The sequence below is a fragment of the Epinephelus fuscoguttatus genome, linkage group LG14 (genome assembly GCF_011397635.1).
Source record: "Epinephelus fuscoguttatus linkage group LG14, E.fuscoguttatus.final_Chr_v1".
NCBI lineage: Eukaryota > Metazoa > Chordata > Actinopteri > Perciformes > Serranidae > Epinephelus > Epinephelus fuscoguttatus.
This window is the reverse complement of record NC_064765.1, coordinates 34,706,694-34,731,528: the sequence shown is the minus strand read 5'-3', so window position 1 is coordinate 34,731,528 and position 24,835 is coordinate 34,706,694. Positions and strand designations below refer to the sequence as shown.

At 40.9% G+C, this 24,835-nt stretch overlaps 1 protein-coding gene across 1 annotated transcript; it reads right to left on the bottom strand.

The window, feature by feature from the left end:
* Positions 1-1,794: 1,794 nt before the first annotated feature.
* On the bottom strand, positions 1,795-24,835 carry rin3 (Ras and Rab interactor 3). The gene is made up of 14 exons (XM_049596239.1): positions 24,545-24,835; positions 17,329-17,971; positions 15,041-15,152; positions 14,831-14,903; positions 14,449-14,540; positions 10,766-11,849; positions 8,206-8,386; positions 7,902-8,067; positions 6,496-6,617; positions 6,166-6,352; positions 4,370-4,501; positions 4,111-4,277; positions 3,624-3,738; positions 1,795-2,819 (listed from the first exon to the last, which is right to left on the bottom strand). Exons 1-14 carry the CDS (start codon positions 24,577-24,579, stop codon positions 2,554-2,556), a joined length of 3,375 nt encoding a protein of 1,124 aa, XP_049452196.1. The 5' UTR covers positions 24,580-24,835; the 3' UTR covers positions 1,795-2,553.

Below are 24,835 nucleotides of genomic sequence, written 5' to 3'. Positions count from 1 at the left end.
ACACCTTGTTAGTATGTTAGTACTGAGAAACCCTCAATCTCCAAACATCAGCTGTACAGGAAGTGATAAAAATCGATATGTCCTTTCACAAATATGTATTTGATGTTTTGCTCCTGAGTCATTTTCTGTGTGTGGCTTCCTACTGAAATGGAAACAAGACAAAAGATGAAATGGTGGAAATTCTGCAGAGTTTGTCGGGATACATGAAGTTACTATTTAAGTACCTCATTATAGGCCTTGCTGAAAATAATGACCTGCAGACAGGAAGCAGCTGGCCTTAACAATGGCTCTGCTGCACTGGTTTAACAGAGGATAACAAGCTTTAGACACAAAGTAGTGTCACCTCACACTACTTATATTCTCATCAGGAACACTGTCAACACCCATCAGTGCCATCGTCACCGAATTGTTTCTGTATTCATCAGTTGGAAATGATGTTACACAAATGATCAGGTTCTGGAGATATCTGAGTGAATCATGCTATCTTGTGGTTTTTCAACAGTTTTGATGTCAAAGCTTGTTGACACCTCTGACTTTGAGTAAAATGTGGTCAGGGGTTTAGGATGCTTAAATCACACTAGTTTGTATGACATGTTGTCTCTGTTTGTAGGCAAAACTGTGTATACCTGCTCTGAAAGCCAACACTTAAGGCCAGGGTGAAAAGCTTACCTCCATAGTCCCTTTCTCGCTGCATTTCACTACCTTCCTCATCTCACTCCAGGAATTTTGCCTTTCTCATCTTGACATAGAGTTATACAAATGAGCTTGAGGGTGCACTCTTTTGTGGAGTCGATCCTTGGAGGTATTCAGTGGTGTTGCACTGTGTTGTACTTTAAAGATTTTTATGCCTCTGTGCCGGCGATAGCTGCAGCAAGAGGCATTATGTTTTCAGGTTGAACATCGGTCCCATCCTTGTGAACACGATGTCTCAAGAATGCCCAAAGGGAATTTCTTCAAATTTGGCACAAACATCCAGCTGAACTCAGAATGAACTGATTTGTCTTTGGTGGTCAAAGGTCGTAAGTCAAGGTCACTGACCCAATCTGTCTCATTCTCATGAAGGCAATATCTCAAGAACACATTGAGGTTTTTTTTTCCCCAAATTTGAGAGAAATGTCTACTTGGATTCAAGGAGGCACTGACTAGATTTTGGCAGTCAAAGGTCAAGGTCACTGACCTTGCATGTTTCATTCTCGGGAATCCAATATCTAAAGATCACCTTGAGGAAATTTCTTCACATTTGGCACAAACATCCACTTTGAGTCAAGGATGGACTGATTGAAATTTGATGTTTAAAGGTCAAAGGTCAAAGTCACTGTGACCTTGTAAATATAAACTGATCTTAACTGCAACTTGACTAAGGGAGGCATACAACTGTGAGGGAGTAGTTCTAGTTTTGTCAAGAATGAAAGACAGTTTGAGAAAGAAGCACAAATCTTACATGCTTTCTCACCTCTGCACCCTTGCATTTTAGAGTAATTTTTGGAGTGGCATTTGGGGAAAGATCCAAAAATTGTCAAATGCAGCATCCCCATTTCCAGTGGAATGTTGTGTTGTTTCATAAGCAGTTTGTCGATCGGTTCGATCGAAGCATACTGATGCCTTTAAGGCCCAAACATATTTCTCCAGGCTGCACAGAGGCAAATGTGAGTGGGTCATTCAGAGATTGTGAAGTTTTATTCATTATTTGACTTTGGAACCCTTTATTGAGATACAGTATGTATGTACTGCAGAAACATGGTTAAGCATTGCAAATCCTTACGTTAGAAATGGCAACTTAAACAAGAAACAGTATTTGCAAATTGTAAAAGCCAGTTTATTTACAATACAATCAGTATATCAGTATATGGACAAATGTGGAATGAAACTTTTTGATGTTTACTGGATATTCTGGAATAAAAATTAAAGGCTTTGTCCATATAGCTGCTACTATACCTGTTCTTCGAATAAAAAAAATGCTGCAAAGCCCATTCCTCCCTTTAAACAAGTGTTTTAGCAGCTATTTTTCTCAAAGAAATATTGATCTAAATGATGTGATCTTTTAGGTGAGGTGGATAAAGCCATTGCAGATTCATCCTGTTAATATAATCCTGAACCAATAATCATTAACTTACAGTCTACTCCAATTTGAAGCAGATGTCTTGAGTATAAAAGAGTAAACATATATAAACAGTATAAACATGATCATATAAGTGCATGTTAATATATCATGTGTTTTTACATTCTTTAAAACCATCTTCTCCTGCAGTCACTGGGGTTCCAGACCCCATGTTGAGATACAAAATCAGTCATTTTTCTTTGGTGTTTCATTTTAGTTGGTCGCTGCTCTTTGGTGAAAAAAAAAAGAATTCAAAAGAAGAGAGCTGAACTCTTATCTACATCAGTTATATTTGTTTCATTTAGGTTTTAGTTACATCAACATTTTGAGTAAGACCTGAGATTAACACACTGTCCTAAATTCTGTTTGTTGATGCAGTCACCACAGTAACACTGCCACCACAGTAATGTAGTTACCATAGCGATACAGCAGCTGCCACTGTGATGCTGGAGCAGTTACAAGCTAATCAGACTCTCCTCTTCTGGCTCTGCCTCCACACTGTCAACAGCTGTAAAGTCAGCAGGGAGAATACTTTCTGCGGGTGGAGCTGGAGGTGGGTCAGTCGGGCACCTGCGGCTGGGCTGGATGATAGGTTGGTCAATAGGATGATAGACAAAGCAGTAGGCTCCAGGTTGGGAGTTGTTCTTGACACTGAGGGCCAGCTCTGAAGGAGCCAGAAGCTGGTTAACACCATCCTTATATACACTGAGCATGTAGGATTCTGTAGGAAAGAAGCAAGGAGGCATGATGTTACCAACAGAATAATAATATAAAATGATGATTTAATAGTCAAGAACAAATTCTTGACACAGGAGAACTTAAAGGTTCTGTATACAACATTCTGAGCAGAAAAACAGCAACAAACAACTGTTAACTATGTAAAGATACATGGAGTAATGGCATCCTGACCAGAGAAAAAAGCCCCCGGTAGACGCCAGTCAGCGCACACGTTGAAGATGTGACTTCCTGTGTGTGTGTGTCCCACTGGCTAGCTAATTGCTGTTGCTCTGTTCCATGCTGATGCAGCAGATACCACTGATAATGCTATACTGACCCACGGTATCACCACTGAAGCTTTCATTCATTGCTCTTGCTATCAGTTGTGCTTGTTTTCTTATATAATTAAAGGGACATTGCACAGATTTTACACATCAAGGTCAGTTTACTCGCCATGGGTTGTGCTATTCAACCTGTAAAAAACAGTTGTACAATGTCTTCTTTTGCTCAGGAGCACATTTATAATGTAACCCTGATGATTTACTGTATTGAGTTGCATTATGGGAAGTGTAGGTTCCTGCTGTTTTAGGGCTTGACCCATATCAAGGACTAAAAGTCAGGATATGTCATCCTCTGCTGGATCAGTGTTGATCAGTCTTTTTAAAAATCTGTTTCTTGCAAGTCCCCCAATTTTATGTAAGTGTATTATTAAATTGCACAACTGCACTTTAAAACAGTCTTAATTGGGGGTCAGGAACTGAACTGTGGTGAATAAAACAAATGTAATATGTGACAGTGTCTTTCAGACCTTGTTCAAATCTTGCAGCACACTGCTCAGCCAGCTGTTGCATTGTCGTAGTGGGGAGGACACCAAGAGTCTTTGGGTTTGCTCCAATCTCTGGACAACACACTGTCAGAAAGTCCTGTGCCACAGAAACACACAAAAAGTTACACTCAGATACATGTATGGACACATGTCAGCTTGTTCCTATATGTGAGTCTGTGTGAGTGTCACACAGTTTGGATACTTCTTTGCTTCATTGTTTTCATTTTTCCCCCCAAATGTAAGTACATTACATCATGTATATATGTGTTTGTTCTTATGTGGTCATTTGTAAATATTAGTTAATGATATCTCATATTGTGCTTTGAGCCATACTAAGACTGGCAGCATCGTTCCTCATTGTCTCTTTCTGCGTGTGAGCCACTGAGACGTGTTAGGTCAAACACTGTGCCCTTGTTGATTATGTCTTCTCTGTGTGTGTGTGTGTGTGTGTATTTGTTTGTGTGTGTACCCGAACAGATCCTTGGGCCATGCGTTCCTGGTTGAGCGTGCGTCGTCTCTCCCAGCGGTGGATGGAGTCCTGAACCTCTCTGCTGAGCTGCCGTGTTGCTGACCTCTGCTGGTCAAAAGTCTTAATGTGCTCCAAAGCGCCATAGGTGGTGGTCAGATAATAGGAACCTACACACACATTCATACACAGGCATGATCAACAATGTGACGAACACATAGACATGTCAACAGGAAAAACTGCTCAAATATTTACTGGGTACCTTCTCCTAGTGATAATGATGGATCCATCAATTCCATCATGTATTCAACATCCAGCTGCAGGGCGGATAGATTGGATCTAGCCAGGACGTACATCATTACTGGCAGGAAGTCATCAGCTCCATGGGCCCGCCCTAAACACACACACACACACACACACACATAAACACTTTGACTCCAGAGGGGAAACAATTTTTGAGAGGTTTAAACACTTCTTCATGTTAGTCTAAAAACAGCAGATCGGCGATGTGCAGTTTTTGTAGTATGCCATGTGCACACTGAATTTTCCTTCATTTTTTAAGACTCCCTTGAGTCTGTTGAGACCCACAAAAGCTCAGAGGAACAGCACTGGCCTTTGAGATGACTTTAGCATAGTGGCCACAGTTGGAATTGCAGTTTATGCATCCTGATAGCCAGAATAAATGTTGGCAGTGTACATTTCAGCAAAGCAGGGATAAGTTTAATTCGTATATTTCATATGTATGAGATATGTTGACTCCATAGACTGTATATTAATATGGATGATGCATCTCCACTTACCCTACTGTACATAAGTGAGGCTAAAATATCACAGATATGGCCGCTGCCATCTTGCTCTGATGACATCATTCAAAGCCAGAGTCTGCATAAAAGTGATCTCCGCAATATCAAGTTTCCTGCCCATACACCTGTGCGACCAATCACGAGCATCACCATCGAATGCAAGCCCACAGATTGTCTTACACAGGTGTCAATCATGTTGGAAAATCCCTGTTTTATGGCATTAAAAAACTAATTAAAACCAAACTTATCAGAGAAACAAACCCTTGAATGTACAGCAGCATGATAAAAACTACCTTCAGTGAGAAACCATCTTTAGGAAAAATGTATTTGACGTGTGACACTTTGAGATTTTAGTTTGGCCTGTGTTCCATCCACTTGGAGAGGGAGGGCTTTATGACCTATACTGCAGCCAGCCACCAGGGGGCAACCAAGATGTTTCAGCTTCACTTTTGGGGAGCTGTCATGTCATTCATCTTTATGTACAGTCTATGGTTGAAACTCCTCCTGATGAGAAACTCAGCTCACATGCTTGTAATCTGACCTACGTCTTTTTAGAAATGTTGATATGAGATATGGTAGAGAAACATACAAATGTAATGTGTCCGTGTAGAAACTTGCACGGACACAATGCCAACATTTTCTTCTGGCAGGCTTACATGATGCCCACTGGCCCAAAAAGCCCATTTTCCATAGACAGTCATAATGACAGAAACAGCTTTAGTATGATGAATACATTTTTCTTAAATTAGTCTAATAGTTGGCAGGAAGACCGTGTTTCAGCCAGAGAAGGACTCAAATGCTAACGCTCTCTATGGGGCCCAAAACTCACCTGAGGAGCATAGGTGGATTATGAGATAAAGGGCCCCTGGGCACAGATATGAAAGAGACCCCACCACTCCTTTTACATAGGAGCAGGTTACACAGATTTTGTGGTGCTTTTGCTCCTTTTTTTGTTGTTTTGTGTCGCTTTCTGGTTGTTTTGATCCCTTTTTGTAGTTATTTTGTGTCTCTTTGCAGTTCCTTTGCATCTCTTTGTGGTATTTTTAAGTCTTGTTTCCTGCTCGGTTTGTGTTAATTTGAGTGACAGTAACAGTGGCAAAGGGGGTCCCTAAAACTTGAGTGCCATCTTGAAGTAGTACATTAATTGAACACAAGCAAGAAGCAACAAACATGTCTCCTGGTAAGTTCACTTCTTGTTTTACAAAAAACAAATGCGACATTAGAAAAACATTAGGGGTTTAAGGACTGTTCTGACCTGGACAGCTGACAGACATGGAGTCATAGATGATCTTGCAGGCCTTCAGCATATGCTCAATCTTTTTCTGGGGAGAATACTCCAGATGGAGATTGTTTAGTTTGATGCTGATCTTCTCCATAGCAGAGGCCTCGGGGACGGCTGTGGTTATTCCTAATGCTGTGGTGGTGCTGCCTAGGACAACAGACTGACACACACAACAACACACACACCCTCAGCATCACAACTGCTACTGCGACCTCTACTTGTCTGAATACAAGTGTGCTGCACAGCACTGTGTGTAGTCTCTTGAAGCTGTGGTACTGCAGCAGTGCTCATGGCCAGTCCTACCTGGTTCTGTGCCAGCTGTTTCAGGCTGTTGTCGTTGGTGTGCAGTTTTTCCAGACTCTGGTAAATTGGCTCCCTCAGTGGCTTCAGTACACTCTTACACAGAGCAGCTTCGACTATGTTCTCTGCATGGACACACACACACGTATAATTAATTCAATATGTTTCTAAATTTCTGTCTTGTTCAATGGACAACAATGGACAATAACCCTTCTATCGACGCCCTTAAAACAAATGGACTGTATGGTTCAACCAACACCTCTATAACTCAAGTCTTAGCAAAAAGTTGACAATATTGTGTGAGCCGTCAAACTTCAAACTACTGTGGGTTTGATCTATTGGATTCTATTAGACTGTACAGGTGTTACAATAAATCCAAAAATTGTTAGCTAGTACTTATGACAATATTAAACAGCTTTGCATCCTCATTCACCTCATCATGGGTGGAAAACATTATGTTCTAAAAATGTCCCCAAAAACCAGCCTCATTTAAAGGGGCAGTTAAAAAAAAAATAAATTTAAAAACTCAACAGCAATGTCTCTTCCCAGAAATCATGACCCAGTCATTCAAGATAATCCACAGACCTTGTTGTGAGCAGTTTCATGTAGGAACTATTTTCTTTCTACCAAACTACACCCAACGACTGTATCATAGTGCGGAAGGAAGCATGCATCTACTGTGAGCTCACCTAATACCACAGAGCTAGCTAACATTACAGCTCAGATGAGGAGGATGCCCCCAGTGTTTACATCTCACACTGTTACAAACACAAACTTGTGGTGCCCAAAGTGCCATCTAGTTCCATTACACTGGAGGAAAGGCGGGCATCTCTACGACTGATATCTCCAACACTCGGCAACTCGCATCAAAATTATCTTGGCTGATAAATAGCTCTACATATAAGAGGGAAAATATGTATTCTTGATTTTGGGGTGAACTGTTCATTTAAGGTATTTTAATGCTGTTGAAAGTGGCACTTCAGCAATTGTAGTATTGCACTACCATAAAGTAGTGTTACTCAAGAGTGACAGATTTTTAAGAAAAAAGGTCAAAATTGAAGCAGCAGAGGTTGAGATATCCTAAATTTAGATCAAATTCCTAAAATGCAGCATCCTACATTTCCAGTTCCTTACGCAGGCTTACTGTTATGAATGTGTACTTTACAAACCCAGAGATTACCCCATATGACATCATTAGGGTTATGTTTTCAGATTTTACATTGTACAAAGACAGAAGACATTACGCAACTGTTTTCACAGGCTGACTAGTACAATATAAATAGGTAAGATATACAAAGGACATAACAGTTTTGCAAATTCCCCACACAGTAACTCCTACATAAGATTTTAAGAATTCCATTGAATACTACTAATAAAAACATTATAAATAAAACAAGTTTTAGAGTTACCCAGTTTTTCTTGTGTGTACTGATGTTCCAGCATAGCTTGCAGCTCTGTACTCTGCAGCAGGTAACTCTTCAGTTGAGTCATCATCTGTCTGATTTCCTGTAACAGCTCAGTGGAGGACAGGTGTTTGGACATGGTCTCCAAGGTGAATGCACGGTGCTCTTTTACCTAAATAGAAAATATGAAAACTTAATTCGATTCCATTTGTGCTTTAGACTTTTGGTTGATGTTGTTATCCTGAGAAATCCAAAGATATAAGGTGACTGTCAAATCAAATTGTCAAATTCAGAAACCCTGTGTACTCACTAGGTTACCAAAGTAGCTCAGAGGGTCCCTGGCCAGCTCTACGATGCGCTGTGTGAGGCGGCGGTCATGGCTGATGAGGCCGGTGAGGACGGTGGACAGGCGGTAGCGGGCTCGGTCCAACATGACAGTGGTGGGAGTTCTTCTAACTGCTGCCTTGGGGCTGCGGCTCCCTGCAGGGCGACTGGAAAGAAATATACAGTAAGTCCTTTTCTTAGGTGTTTCTTCATCTTACATGGACTAATAGTCCTCTCCAGCATAGTGTTTGATTCATGTCCTTGTGACAGATGACACTCTTTGAGAAATATTCAAATATAGAAACTTTCTGCAAAGCATGACTCGTGACTTTGATTCCTCTGACCAACACAGTGGTACCAACTGATTATGAGGCCTAGTCTCTGCTCGTCTGAGACCCTGTGTACAGGGATGTGTCAATTTGTACACATAGCTCAACATGTTTTGATGATCTGAACTGTACAGAGTTCGTGCTTGTGTTAATGAACAACAAGCAACCTTGAACATCCTGGTATTCTCCATGTCTAATCCACATGTACTAAACTGTGTATTAGTAGTTTTTGGCCTGAGAATGTAGCTGCCCTTCCATCCTTGCATGTAGTGGAATCTTTTAATTTAACTTTACATATAAGTGAACTCCCAAAGAAAAATCATTATCATATTCTTGTACACTGTTAGGCAGGATATTACTATTTTTTAATTTTAGAGTCATGTTTACAATGGTATGCTATGGGGTACAACTGTTTTTCCCAGGGATAGTGTTCCAGACCCCCCGCCCCCACTGATTTCTACCCATGGATAGGTAACCTGATCTTGACATTAACATTTTACACAGTTCATCAAAAGAAAAACTGTACACACTGATCTGCTCTTGAGGGACTTGCATCTTATCTATGAGATCTGCTCTAGTATCTGCTCTGGAAACCTTCTTCATCTTAATGTACTGTATGTGCATCTACTCAGCCACATCATTTATAAAAACATGACTTCACTGCAATGCTATGAAGTGGTAAGACTCATAAGCACACATGCATTTTTACGCCAAAGACACCTCAGTAGCTAGTCCACATTAGCATTTGAATTAAATGTTGGTGTCTGTTTTTAGCATTTGGAAAACCAAAAATGCAAAAGTAAAAGAGAAAGGAGTGTGTTTATATGCTCCACTGTGAACTCTGACAAGGTGATCTTACTATAAAAATCTAGGAACCCAGTTACCTTGATAGTTTACTTATAAACACAAGCCCAGTAGTTATAAAGTAAACATAACGTCAGGCTAATCATTGTATGTACTTAACTTTTTCAAGGCAATCTTTGTTTTTTTAAAAGTCAGATAAATTTGTCAGATTTTACAGTGTAACACCAACTGCAATTGTGTATGGTTAATCATTTCAGTACCCACAGTAGTAACCCTTTATGAGAAGCATTTAATACAACATTAGTTTGTGTAGTTACAGGTTAAATACAACTAGAAGCTCTGATCTTACATTTTTCCTTATCATACTAGGATTGACTAGTTAACTAGCTTGCTACAGCTACTAAAATGACCAGTGACAGTGTTTATTTTAGCTGGTAAAAACCATGGCTGAGCCTGTAGAAATCATTAGTGGAGCCAAATCCAGTAAACATTCGGGGTTCAACCCTATCTATGGCAGTTATATGAGCTTTTTTTCCAGCCATTTGAGATGATAGAAAAATAGAATACATTTTTTTTTAAAAATCTGTACATCATGTGAGGAAAAACATGATAGTTGCCAAGAAAAAAAATGTAGTGCCTACATCTTATTTTGCATATAATTGTTCTCCAACTGTCTTCACCATTCTGAAACCAGAACACAACAAATGTTGAAGACGACTACTTTTCACTCCTGCTACCTAAAAAGGGGCAAAAATAAGCTGATGTCACTATTTTCAAGTTACAAAACAAAGACAGGGTAGGAGTTTAGTGTAAATAGCATAACTAATCCTGAAACCTATTTTTGTTATACACTGCTAGAATAAATCTCCTACATCTGAATCCAATCTGGGCTGCTCTAACTGCAAATCAAGGACCCCCAACAATGCAAGTAAAGGTGGTCTTCAATAACCTGAACTGAATATCAGGTTAACATCAGAACATATACTCAGTTATATTAGATTTCTTTAGAGGACAGCCACCCTCCTGCTCCGCCTATAGACATGAGAAACAGCTTTGCTGTGTCTACATTTAAGAACCCAACTCCTGATATTAATATATCAGCAGTGGGTGGAAACAGGCATTAATTATTATTTCGGACAGGTTAAGTGTGAAAGAGAGGGGATGACATGCAGCAAAGGGCCGTAAGTGAGAATCAAACCTGTGGCAAGGACATTGCCTTTGGGGTGTCTGCTCGACCCACTGAGCTACTGGGTGCCTTGAAATGGAAATTAATTGGCATTTTCTTTTACTGATTTTCTGAACTTTGTGCTACATTGAAACAGAAACCTGGCTATTGTAAACTTAAAATATATGCTGTGTGGACAGCTTGACAGGCATAGCAACAGTAACTAAGGGAGGCGGGGCCAGACCTACTTGTGATTTTGCTCCTGTTCCTGGTTCAGCTCTCCTTCTTCCTCTGTGCTGCTAGTAGAGCAGGAGTCAGGGTCAGTTCCCAGCACAGCACCCCCCTGTGGTGAGTACAGTGACACATCAGGCCGCCGTGCCGGGGAGGGAGGGGGCACTCTCATCCCAGCACTCTGATTGGCTAATCCTCCTCCAGCCTGGTTGGGGCACACAGGTGCATCAGGGGAACAGGGTTTCCTCCTTGGCGGAGGGACTGGACGGGACGGTTTTTTCACTGATGGTGGACAGGGGGAGCTGGATTTTGGTTTGTCCTCCTCTTTATCTGTTTTCATTTCTTTTTCCTCCTTCTCATCCTCTTTCTCTGTCTTTTCCTTGTCCTTTTTTACCTCCTCCTCCTGATGCTGGCTGCTGTTCTCTTGTTCACCCCCCTCACCCAGCTGACCTGATTTACTTCCTGCTTTCTCCTCTCCTCTCTCTTCTCTCTCTCCTCCCCCCTCTCTCTCAGTTTTCTTTGCAGGATTTTGTCCCTTCTCTCTCTCCGTCCCCTCTCCTACCTCTCGGTCAGTGCTTTTCCTGGAGGAGGTGCGACGGAGAGGAGCAGGAGGCAGTGGGGGAGCGGCTCGGTTCTGCAGGGGGACAGGAGGCCTTGAAGGAGTAAGTGATGTCGACATTGACTTCCTCTCTTCTCTCTCCCCTACTCCTCCCTTTCCTTCCTCTTTTTTCTCAGCTGCTGGAGGTGCAGAGGATGAAGAGTGAAGCAAGGGGGGAGAGGAGAAGAGGAGGCCCATCCCTGAGCCAAGGCTGGGGGGTCGGGGTGGGGGGCGCTTGTATTTAATCTCCTGGTTGGTCGTAGTTTTAGTCTGACCTTTAACCTCTGTATTGATCTTCTGTGGGGCTTCTCCATTCTGTAGGGAGGATGTGATGTTTTGATTGGTGATGATATCAAGTTTGGAGATAGAGGAGGGGTTCAGGTCTTTGTTGGGGCTCTCCTCCACTGGGACTGGGTTGACATACAAGAACAGTCTGCTGTGGCTCTGATCCAAAACCAGGTCCTGGTCCTTTGCCTGCTGGTTCAGATCAGATGTCCAGAAATCTGCAACACATGCAGTCGCTGTTATTGCTTTGCACTGATTTGTCACTCAGTTACTTTCCTTATTTTGATAATGTGTATTTTTTGTTTCTCTGTTATCACTGTCTCACATTGTATGATTATATGAAAACTTGGCTCAATGGTTTATTATTGACATTGGAAAAGTTACTAGCACAAGGTTTACATTCATATTAAAGTTGCTCTCTGAGCGCAAGGAAAAGCCTCTACAGGCCTTCTAACACTTCTGCATTTGTGGGCCATCAGTATGTGCACTATAGTCCTCCTTCAGCCAAACTGGTTGAGCACAAGCGCATCCCAGACTTTCGCTCAGGCCCCTTGGAGTGCCACTCATCCTTGCTTTCAATTTTTCCCAGTGGCCACTCATGGTGTTACAGAAAAAAATATCCCTCATGCCCCAAAAGGCATTTTTACCATAGACCAACATGATAAAAGAGACATCTGTAAAACTGTTGACAGGACACCTTGAACTGCAAACAAGATAAATAATGCCTGTTTACATTACGAATTGTTGATGTGGCTTTTGTAAAACTGTCCTTGAGCCAAGAGAGTGAGTTCAAAATCTAGTCCACAGGCCCAGACATATCAAACAACATCAAAGAACTAGTGGCCTTGCCTCACATCACATGTGTCTCGGTCAAAGAGTTTCATTTATACACACCACAAAGACTATAGCCAACTAGCATGTACGAGCTACACCTGGGTAAGAGGAAATAACTCTCCATACCAGCAGGAAGTGGTAGTCTGCAGTCGTCATTTAAAAAGGGAAACTGGATGACCAACAGTACAAATTAAAGACACTAGTTAGCCAGTTAGCACATTAACAACAGAACCCAGTGTTGAAATAACAAATGATTTTTACCATTTTTACCATAACATAAACAACTATTAACAGTTTCTGCTAAAGAGCTCAATTGCTAAAAAAAAAACAACTTACTTAATGTAAAAAGTTTTCATTTCATGCTCTCTTGACTTAAGCCATTTGTTTACTTTCCTAACTTCCTTTCCTCTTCTCTTGCACTGAGCTAAACTGCCAATCAGAGGGTTTTCACTCACCGACATGCTTTGCCATCTCTGACACCAATTCAACATGTTGAATCGGCTGCCAAAACTAGGGCGACAGACAGAGGTAAACCCGGAAGCTAGAAACTTATTTGGCGTATGCACCATAGGTGAGTAATTCTCACTGGACTGGATAGGTCTAATCTTAGGATCCGGTTTCAGATCTAATAAAACATGCATGCCTCCACTGGCCAAGCTGGCTAACTTCCTGTTCACTCCCCGCAAATGTTACGGAAGCAATTGGATCAAATTCCAATAATAAAATCATCATTGTTTTACATTTGTTTCTTTTCCAGTGAGTGCGTATAGGAAGAATGCCGGTTAGGTCAGGGTGTGCAACATGATGAACGCTGAAGTTGCAACACCCTGTGCGGCCAATATGCCAAAATTGCAGCACCCCACAGCTCTGTTCCTGGGGGCTTTGACCCAGTGCATTGACTTCCTGGAGTCTCGTTGTTACTATGATACCGATGGAGACTGAGGGAAGTCACTGCAACTAGGCAAGAAATAGTCCTGCTCATAAATAATTAGACTTTGTTTTTTCTACCGATTAAATAAACAAAATATAACTTCTTAATGGTGAGTGATTACAGGTGCTGGTAGATAAATTTTGTTCCCTTTGAATCGAGCCAGGATAGCTGTTTCCCCCTGCTGTGAGTCTTTATGCTAAGCTAAGCTAATCACCTCCTGGCTATTGCTTAATATTTGACAGAAATTGGAAAGGTATAGATCTCAGTAAGGTATTACCCTAGCTTTGGCTAAAACATGAATAACCTGTTTCCAAAATGTTGAATTATTTTTTTCATATTGTGTCTACTAAGTTAAAATTTAAAAAAGTGTAAGGGGACACATATTAAATCCTTTACAGCGCACCAAAGAACCTTTCTATGCTAAAGATGATAGGTAAATATGATATAATGCATACATTACAGCCAGAAATATGCTGTCTTTTTTACATTCTGTCTGTGTATTTTCATGCATGCTGTCATAAATATATTCATTCATTCATTCATCTTCTAACTGCTTCATCCTCTTGAGGGTCGCAGGGGGGCTGGAGCCTATCCCAGCTGACATCGGGTGAGAGGCAGGGTACACCCTGGACAGTTCGCCAGACTATCACAGGGCTGACACATAGAGACAAACAACCATTCACGCCCATTCACACCTATGGACAATTTAGAGTTATCAATTAACCTAGTCCCCAATCTGCATGTCTTTGGACTGTGGGAGGAAGCCGGAGTGCCCGGAGAGAACCCACGCTGACACGGGGAGAACATGCAAACTCTGCACAGAAGGGCTCCCATGCCCGGGATCAAACCGGCAACCCTCTTGCTGTGAGGCGAGAGTGCTAACCACCACACCACCGTGCCGCCCTGTCATAAATATATATTTCATTTAAACATTTCTGCTAAGTAGAAGCAATGATGCAATTCCTCTCATCCTCTATCTTTCATTGTAGTATCTTGCTGTTTGTTACAGCAATGACCCAACTTCAGTTCACTAATGATGTAGATTTATCTACCTGCACCCATGGCAGAGATGACCTCCAGCTCTTCTTTCTTAGTTGCCGTGGTAATAGCCCGGGGTAACCTCAATGGAATAGCCAGAATGTCCCTGTTTGATGGATTTTATAATAAAAAGCAGTTTTAATTATCTGACATAGTATAGCACAATATTACTGTGTTTGTGACTATGTGTGACTGTGTGTGTGTGTGTGTGTGTGTGTGTGTGTTTCTTGTACATATATGTATGTTTATGTGTGGCTTGAGTACTTATATGCATTTGTTTGAGATGTATATCCACGAAAGTCATGTTTTTTATTAGTGTGCACATGCTGTTATTTTGTGTATGTGCATACTGCATGTATGTGCAGATATACAGTATGTGCACTGTATATGTGTTACCTGCTGGCACAGTAGAAGGAGATCAATTTGAAGATGTCATCAAAAACCAGAGAGGAATCCTCTAAGTGGAGAACTGGGACAGAAAATTCAATAATGAATCAGTAACTGCTCTGCTATCTGCTGTACAAATGTTGCATTTTCTGTTTCTACTATCTGAAGCTTTTACAATTGCTCTCTGTGGCACAAGCTGCATCAGTGTGTAACACGCACATGTCTTGTGTTGTTTGACCATCAGGTTGTGTACGAGCGGTGCCCCCTGTTCATCAGGCAGGCGTACTGACAGTGTCATGGCCTTGTCCTCTGTGCTGTGAACCAGGAATGCCTGCAAATGTCAACATGTGGTTACTACTCTCAGGTCAGAACTGTGAACATGTCGAGTGAAATGCTGTCAGGTCTTAGAAATACAGAACCCAACATCACAAACATGAATCCATTACTTTGTTACAACAGTTTTAAATATTTTGTATCAAAATTTCACACACCACAGCTTGAGCAACAGGAAAAACAACACACTGACCATTACAGCCTGTGTTAAAGTTCAACCAGTATGCTATTTTTTGTAGGTCTCATAGTTTCCTATGATTTCTGAGAAAGAAAATTATATTTTTATCAAAAAAATATAGGAAGAGTCCTGAAAAGGACTTTGTCATTAGGGTAACGTGGGGCACTGTTCACTTGGCAGACTTCCAATTAATTTTTTTCTGAAATCTAGAAAGTCTTTAGGTTGGTGCACAGCAGGTCATACAAAATATAACCTCAAGTCTGTCCACAGTGAAGCATGTGATTCAGTATTTGAACATGGGAATGAGAGATTCAGAAATTAGAAGGTAATGAATTGATATAATATTAATATTTACTTGGGCTCAAAGGAATAGTTTGACATTATAGGATAACTTTATTTTCTGTGTTTCCAAGAGTAAGATGAGAGGATTGATGTAAATCTCAGAATAACACAGTGTCACTCCGAAGCTGTTGAAAACCAGCGCTTGGTCAGTGACTTCCAGCGTCAGACACAGACAGAAAAAGCCATCATGTTCATTCATGCCATTCATGTTGGCAGGATACATGGCCGGTTGCCATTGTTGTATGACAGCGCCAGGCAGTGTCAGGGGGAAATGTGGCTGGACAACAACATATGTTTAAGGGGGCGGGAAGGGTGGTGGATTAGTCCAACAGCCACCAGCTTTCACCTGGAAGGCCAGTGTTTGCTTCCTGTACGATTGTAAACCCAAACCCTGTTCTTTTTTCCTAAATCCAACCATGCGCATGTGTTGGCAAAACATAACCACGTGTATTTTTTGTTGAAGAAAAAAAAGGCCAATTCGCAGTGTTGTACCAACACAGTACATTTATTTTGAAGGAGACTGTATGCAAACTGTACATTTCCTGTAAAAACGGAAGTTTATTTTGAAAACAGACTGTTTACGTCACATGCTGAGCTACACGTTTTGTTACTTGCTCACGCCCCCCATTGCCCCGAAAAAGGCGCATTCTGTATAACCAAAAGTAGGCAGGTGGCATTTTGCTGCACACCCCGATTTTGCTTTTATACTGCCAATGCTGAAAGAAGACTGATTGGGCTTTCCTGCAAATTTGCACAATTCCTGTTTAAAAAGGGCTTGACTGTGGATGGAGCTGTTGAATGGATTTGATGGACTCTCTATAGAAGGTTTATGGTTTAAGTACTGTTTGAGGGGCAGGTAGTAGACTCACAGAATCACGTCATTTTGACGTGATGAAGTAATGACTAAAAGCTGACAAAAATGTCACGACTTTTTTTCAACTTAAACCTTTTGTGTTTTTGTCGACTAAAACTACCTAAACTGTGACTAGTATGCATTTTGTCTAAAAACTAAGACTAAATCTAAAATAGCTGCCAAAACAAACACAAGTGAACAGTGCTAACAACAGTGTTGACAGAGCTAATGGTGTTAACCAGGGGGGAACCGCGGGGTGGACACTATGCTTCCACGCCACTGCTGCCTCAATGTCAGTGATGACTACTGTACAAGCAATGCGCAAAGTGGTGGTGATAGACTAACCAGTGGGATATGCACATACAGCCAGACCGTCTACCACAACAAAAACAGAGAAGCTCAGATTACAACACATACAGTGAGCGGGACTTCAATCTCTGCTCATGACACCATCTTTCCACTTTATCCTTACATAGCAAATATTTGTTTGCTGCTGTTTTATCGCTGGGAATATCTTAAAGAGCTCCTTTAAGGCTTGTCTGCACGGGAGGCGTTTCAGCAGTATTTCTCAGCTGTATGTCTCGGGTGTTTTGTGATAAATGCACATTAGAGTGTTCTGTTAAGTCATTAAGTGACCACTACTGTTGCTATTACTGACCTTGCTGTACAACAATCTAAAACTTTCCAGTTAAATGTCATAAGACATCCAAACTCAGTTTTTTAGAGAGGTATCAATTCAAACTGCAACTCAAAGATCTAAGGCAAAATCAGTGTGTAAATGTGTGTGTGTGTGTGTCTCACCCCAGCCGTCTCTTTCTCCATTATACTAGTAGTTTGGTCTTGGCTGAGTTCTTTGGGCTGCCATACTGAGACGCTCCCAACCAACCGATCTATAGGACTCAGCAATTGAGGAGTTGGAGAGGATGGTGGGATAACAGGGGGAGGTGGAGGAGGAGATGATGATAAGGAAGAGATTGTTGGTGATAATGGAGCAGGAAGAGGAGGAGGAGTAAAAGAGGGAGTAAGATCAGAGGAGACCGTTGGCTGGAGAGAAAGCAGGGGAAGTGGAGACACCGGAGTAGGGGAGAGAGGAGGAGGAAGAGATGGGGGAGGAGGGTTGGAGGAAAGAGGGGGAGGAACAGAGGGGGGAGGAGGATTGGAGGAGAGGGGGGGTGGGGGTTTGGAGATAGGAGGGTGAGGGGGAGGAGGTTTGGTGACAGGAGGGAGAGTGGGAGGGAGGGTTGGAGGAGTGGACGGAAGTAGAGGAGGACAAGAGGGGAGCTGGGAGGACTTCACTGCAGGAGGTGGTGGTTTGGGTCGACATGGCCGGACTGGAGGGTTAGAGGAGGGCAGGGAAGGTGGAGAGAGGGGAGCACATGGAGGGATGGAGGCAGAAGAGGGGATGGATGGAGTGTCTAGTGATCCTTTCAGAGGGCTTGTGTGTCTGTAAAGGAAAAAAGGCAAAAGGTCAGAAACAGAAATAACATGCTGGGGATTTGTTTGTATCTTGTCTCTGCTTCAGTTTGCCTCCAGACACAAGCATCTGGTCACCAGGACTTGAGTCACTCTCAGTGACCGCAGAAACACTGACATGCACTTCTGTGACACGTGATGTCTTTTATTACTGTGAAAAATTGAAACTATTGTTGAGAGGATCGGGAGCCATCCATGTCCTTAAGAGAATCTGCTGTAGTGTTTTGGTGTTGTTAGCCCAGAACATAACCGAAGAGATGGTCTGTTGTTGCAGTGCACAGTCTCAGTTTGATATAAGCTTAGCGGGTAAATTGGTGTTATTTAATGTGTATTTTTGTTGTTTTCTATTTTCACGAAAAGACCAAACCCAAAACCCAAGCCCATGTCTCAATACTTCACAGTGTTCCCACCCTGTCTGTGGCAATCATGTTTTTTTTTTTTTTTGTGGGCCATTTGAGAGCAGCAGAACAAGCATAAAACAAAACACTGACATGCTATCACCATGCAAAGTTGTCAGGACAAGTGTGTTTCTGCCCATTTAATGAATATAAGGCCAATATTCACTCTATTTTTTGGCTCTGTTTTGGTTTCTACGGAGCCCTTAATGTTCTAAATTGTTGTATTTTTACCTCTGCCAAGGAGTTTATGTTTTCGCTGGCGTTGGTCTCTTTGTCTCTTTGTCTGTCTGCAATATAAGTTGAAAAATTCTGAATGGATTTTGATGAAATCAGGAAAGGTTGATAATGGGACAAGGAACAGATGATAAAATTTTGGTGGTGATCGGTTGAAGCGAAGTGGATAAAATAATAAAATGGTGGGAAATCCGAGCTGTTTGGCGGAGGTCTGCAATCTCCGAGTGCTCTAGTTTATATTGTTGTTCGCACAAGTTAGCCTTTTGTTATGCACACAAGATAAGATAACTGTTCCAACAAGATAATTACTGTAACTTGTGCACACAAAATAAAAAATGTCACCTTTTGGGACTTCAGGGGCTCCACAGGTTTCCACCAACCCCTGAGAAAAATACATCAGTCTATGCAATAAAAGAAATTACCGCAATAGGACGCATGTAATACAGCTTTGTGATGCGTTTTGTAGGGTAAGGATGTGTGCTTTGTAAGTTTTGTAAGTTACCATGTAGGGTATGTGTTGAAATTTTACATTTAGTAATGTTCAGCAATGCTGTGGTTATTACGTGGTTATGTTTATGCACAAGAACAACTTAGTTATGGTTCAGAAAAGATCATTTTTTGGCTTAACTTATCCAGTTGTTGTGCCGCTGTAGCCGCTGGAAACATGGCAATGTGTTGCTAAAAAACACTTTTTTTTTTTTTTTGTTGGTCTTGAACAGTGGTCTGCAGCCTGGCAGCTGTCAAGCCTAGATGTCACGCCATCCACCGTCCCCTCCACCTCGCATAATAAGAACAGTGTGACTTAAGAAATGTTGATATGATATGAATTAAACGAACAAATGTAACATGTCTGTGGTTTGCAGAAATGTACAATGCCAAATTTTTCCAGCAACTCAGCTGAAAAATCATGTCTCCAGCATGTCTTCAGCTGGTAATGTTTTGCTGAGAACTGCGAGGAGAGGAAGAGGGAATGAGACGTCTGGATGCAGGCGACAGATGTGACCCATGACCAGATTATCATAGTTTATGGAAAATGCAGCATAGTGAGGATATTGCCATGTCATACATGAGATGTATAATGCGGCTCTCAAATTGCACATCCATTCCACGTTGAACCCGTTCGTATGAGTCAGCCGTTGCTGTGTTTATCATTGTTAGTCGAGAATCCTACGCTAAACTGATAACCCAGATAATTGTAGGGTAACAATGGTCTTCATGAGCAAAGAAAGTTTTGTACCATGTCTACAATTCAGTCCTTACTCACACACTCCCTCTCTCGCTCTCACCCTGCATTTGGTGATAATTCTCTGACTTTGTCACTACAAGCGACAAATAACACATAATTGAGGCCTTGTTAATATAAAAAATATTGATGAATACAGCTTTAGAATTGAGTCATAGTTATATAATGTCATTTTTTTAAAGGCTACATAACTTCCTAAAACAGGCTGCACTGTTAACATTAGTCAGACAGGAGGAAACAGCGCCTTTGTTGTTCAGATTAATCCACATTTGGTTTGTTCCTGAGTCTTTGTGGCAGCAGGATGGTGTGTGTGCGGCTAAGTCAAAATAAACTACAGTGTGTGTTAGTGGTAATGAAGGAACATGTCACCCAGTGCAACAATGTGGCTCACTGGGACAGAGGAATGAGATATATCAGGAGATACAGATTATCTATATGATTATCCTTTAACTGGTCAGAATGCTAGTTAGCCTAGCTTGGCTACTGGCTGTTTTTGTCTTTTGTTCTAATTTTTGCTCTTCAAAACAATTGTGTAACACCAGGGATGGAGACGAGGGTCAAGTGCAGCATTGTCTTAATAAGAGGAAGCAGTGGTTATGTGAGAACAGGAAAAGGTAGTTATAACTTTGAACAATGACATTATCAGCAGGAGAAAGATGCTAAAATAACAGTAGTTTGACAATAATATGTCATATTGGTGTTTAAAATGTTAAATAGCCTATCACAAAACAGGCTTCAGCATATCCTACCTCTTGCTGCAGACAGCAAGACACCAGTCATGCTGATGGTAATCTGATGGTTATACTTTATAGCTCAGAGATATGAACACATTCTATATTTGTTTCAACTCTGAGCCAGTTAGATGCAGCAGGCACTGCATTCAACATTACAGCTTGTTGGTATTCAGTTTAATAAAGTGTCAGTTGAAATGCTGGTTGCAGTTAAGACAAAGTACAGGCTTTTATTGAGAAGACAGTGTGACCACATCAGTCCAATTTTAGATTTTATTCAGGGGCTTTCTGTGCTGCTCAGACTGTTTACTTCCACTTCTGTAAGTTTAGGTCAGCTAGCTAACACAATCACAGTAGATCATCATAAGCAGAATGAGGCAATTCACTGCTTGTGCCCTTTGAGTCTTTGCTTTATCTCTGTTTATAATTTAAACTAAGCCCTGTGTTTGGGCAGGAGAAAAAATACTCCTTTATTGTGGGAAACCACCGCAGTCAATCCCATGGCTCATTTCAGGCCCTGATACCCAGCAGCAAATCATTTGTATGAAACAGTTAAGTATATACACTAAATGTGGATTTAAAGGGGAATTATTATCTTTTTTCTGTATGTGTATATTAAATGTGGCTGAAGTTTTAAATAATAGGGTAAACACAGGTAAAAGTAATCCTTGTGAACAAAAACCTCCGGCCTCTTTAGACTTTTCTGAGTACTCTGTTTCCAGGGTATTTTCTGCTTTCGAGACAAGCTAACATCAACTTGTAATGGATTTCTTTATATGGTCGTCTGCCTAAGGCACATTACTGCAAGTGTTTACATTACATACAATGCTACATATAGCTACATGCTAACATTAGGGTAATGTAATCTTGGTCGCAGATGATTCTTTGCGATTTCAGATCAGGTTCCTGTTACAACATGTCAGGTTGTGTTAAGAAGCTTTTATTTGTGATTTTAAACAACACAAGGTGCAACTATCTCTGTTACAGTCATCCCCCGGCTGCAAGTACACTGCTACATATAGCCACCTGCTAATGTTGCTGATGTTGTTAATTCCTCCCAGTTTTCGGATCATATTCCTGCTGGAACATGTCTGGTCATGTTCAGATACTTTTATTGGTGATTTTTCCAGGTCCCCAGGAAAGCTGGTCAGCCTTGCTTTGATTTTTTTTCCCAGTGGCTACTTGTGGTATTGCAGCAAAAAAAATCCCCTGTGGCCCAAAAAGCATTCTTGCCATAGGCCACTATTTTAAAAGTCATGTCTGTAAAACTGTTGACAAGACACCTCAAACTGGAAACAAGTAATGTAATTTTACATGTGGTCCTTTCCTTCATCTGCAGAGTGTTGGAGTGGGGGCAGAAATCTCATCAGTTCTAAACAAATGAAACTGAAACTAACTGCATGGATAAATAAATAGGTAAGTGAGAAAATATGTGTTTGTGTAATTTCGGTGAAACCAACTCCTGAAAATTTTCATTTAAAGAACAGATATATGAGTAAGCATCATGTTTAAGATCTGCCTTCTTTATACTTTTTGTTACCTGAACCACTGACATATCTTTTATCTTTTAAAGCCACATAGAGCCCGAGTTAGAGTGAGATCACCCTTCCTTGAATTTGAAAAACAAAAAAATCCTGAGTTATTGAGGAAATCACATGTCGACAGAACAAACCCCCAAAATCCTGTTTGTACCATACACACGTCATAGTCGCTCACATGCCATCCACACTCACAGGAAAAGGGTGAAATAACCATGAGGTCAGGGAAATCTCTGGGAAAGCAGCTCTGCAGATGTCAGTAAAATACTCAGCACAGTCACTCTGGAACAAACTGCATTTGATTTTATCTTTATTACCATTTGGTAACATCATATGATCATATTCACAACATATGATCATAGTCAGGGGGATGTTAGAAACAATAGATTCCTATTTTTCGTAAGGATAAAGAGCAGTTGTTTTAAATGTGTGATGTAAACTTTCTCTTCAGTCCTTGAGATAGCACACCATGACTTTCTTGATGGGTGGAAAGTAACTAAGTTCATTTAATCAAGTGCTGAACTTGAGTTAAAATTTTAGATATTGTTGTATTTTAACTGAGTACTTCCATTCCATGTTATACTTCTACTCCAGTACAATTCAAGGACAAATTTTTTTTACTTACTCCACCTAATTTATTTGGCAGCTTAGCTACTTACTTTCAGAATTGAACTACAAAAAAGGTTTGTTATAGATTAATCTATCTGACAGAATATATATATATATTTTTTTAAAAATAAGCTCCATCTCGAGCACCAACGACAATAAAATGCTACTTCCACATCAATGGATCATTAATTCAGCTATGAAACGCATAAGTAGTGTAACACTCAAAGGGGCCATCTTTCTGCATTACTTTTTAATAATTTGAGTACATTTTACTGATAATACTTAAGTACTTTTACTTAAGTGACATTATCAGTGCATGACTTTTTCTTGTAATGGAGTCTTTTTTATATTGCAGTGTTAATACTTTAATTTAAAGGAATACTTCACCCACAAAATGACCAATGGTATATTAATAACTTATCTCGTTTTAGTTTGAGTTCTTTGAGAAAACTTTGTTTTTCTCACATGCCTTCATGTTGAACGAAGAATTAAAAACAACAGAAAATTTTTCATGAATTGAAGTAAATGGGGTCCATGTTTAACAATGGCAAAACTGTATGAAAACATCCATTTACAAACTCTTGCAGTAGAATTCAAGTCTCATTTATCCAGTTGGATGCTCAGTACTTCCCAAACACATGTACTTTCACAAAAGCCTCACTATTTAAACACTTCGGCCTGTGAGCAACATGCATGGGCAAGTGTGTGCGTTTTAACTTGTTCATTTCATAAGCAGACTGTGAAAAATAATATTAAAGTGAAAATGCATGTGATTTGGGAGTATATCTGGATAGAGACTCGGATTATACTGCACAAGTTGTGTGTAAACAAATGGTTTGATATAGTTTAGCTGTTGTTAAACGTGGCCCCTGTTTACTTCAGATCATCAAGAATTTTCTCTGTTTTTGGATTCTTTGTTCACCATGGAGACATGCGATAAAAACAAAGTTGAGTGAGTGGGGTGTGTAACTGGTATACAAATGGTTATTTTGGAGTAATGTATGCCTTAAGTAGGCGTCTGAATATCTCATCCACCCTTGACCTAACATGACCTTAAGGATAATCACATAGTTTTGAAAGTAGAGGTAAAAAGCAACACAATCCTGGCACTAGCTCTATTACAAAATAAGAAGTCATCATAATCTATTATTATTTCTTTTATAACTTTAGTCTTAAGTGAGAAAACATTGTAAGACTTAACAAATGCAGCAGCCTCAACCAGCCTCAACATGTTACCTGACACAAAGTCCAACAAGTATGACTCTGGTAAAAAAGATCCTAAATCACATCAACACCAAAACACAGCCTGAAGTTTAAAGCTAAGGTACTTATGCTGTACAGAGGGACATTCAAACTCTTGACTGTGTACATTTAAACTCAAACCTGCTTACTTATTCTCACACGCCTTATAACGGTCTGATCTGCCTTTTTCAAGTGGTCAGTGGCAACTTTCAACCACTCATACAAGTGGTATGAAACTCCAAATGTCAGCATTTCTCTGACTAAATGGTTACCGCTCTCTTGGTGCAACTCATGTGTTAGAAATCTGATTTAATAAGACACCATGAAAACAGGATCCGGAATTTCAAAAACTCTGAGAAGCTACTGACCTAAATATTAGTCGGTGAGTCATCACATCTGTTTTTCCTGCTCTGGTCGTCTAACTTTCGACCCCCAACTCCCTCTCCCCTCAACGACAGTTACAACCCCCCCCCGTTGTCGCGACAGAGTACAGTTCCTGCACTGCATTTTCACCCAGCTACATTATCACCTAACCCCTCACACACTCACCCTGCGTCCTTGGAAACAACGCTGGCTTCCATCATATTTCCACAGATTGAGTGTTCGACTGCTCTCTGTCACTCTGTCTCTCTCTCAGCTCCATCGAAAAACCCCGCCTCTTCTCTGCCCCCTTTTCTTCTTCCTCCTGTGGATCGGAGCAGGACTGAATAAGGAAAAACTAAAAGGCAAGGGGAAAATATGTTTCTCTGTCAGGCCTGCCCTCTGTTTCTGCTTCGACTTCCTGAGCTGATCATCAGGCAGGAAGAGGCCGAGCACTTTGGTCAGACTTCCCCTGCTCTC

What these genes read in the sequence shown, in the direction of transcription:
- rin3 (XM_049596239.1), bottom strand. Translation starts at nt 24,579, where the DNA reads ATGATGGAAGCCAGCGTTGTTTCCAAGGACGCAGG. An exon ending in TCCTTCTACTGTGCCAGCAG is followed by an intron (nt 14,541 to 14,830) that starts GTAACACATATA and finishes TCCATCAAACAG; the next exon opens with GGACATTCTGGCTATTCCAT. An exon ending in AACAGCTGGCACAGAACCAG is followed by an intron (nt 6,353 to 6,495) that starts GTAGGACTGGCC and finishes TGTGTGTGTCAG; the next exon opens with TCTGTTGTCCTAGGCAGCAC.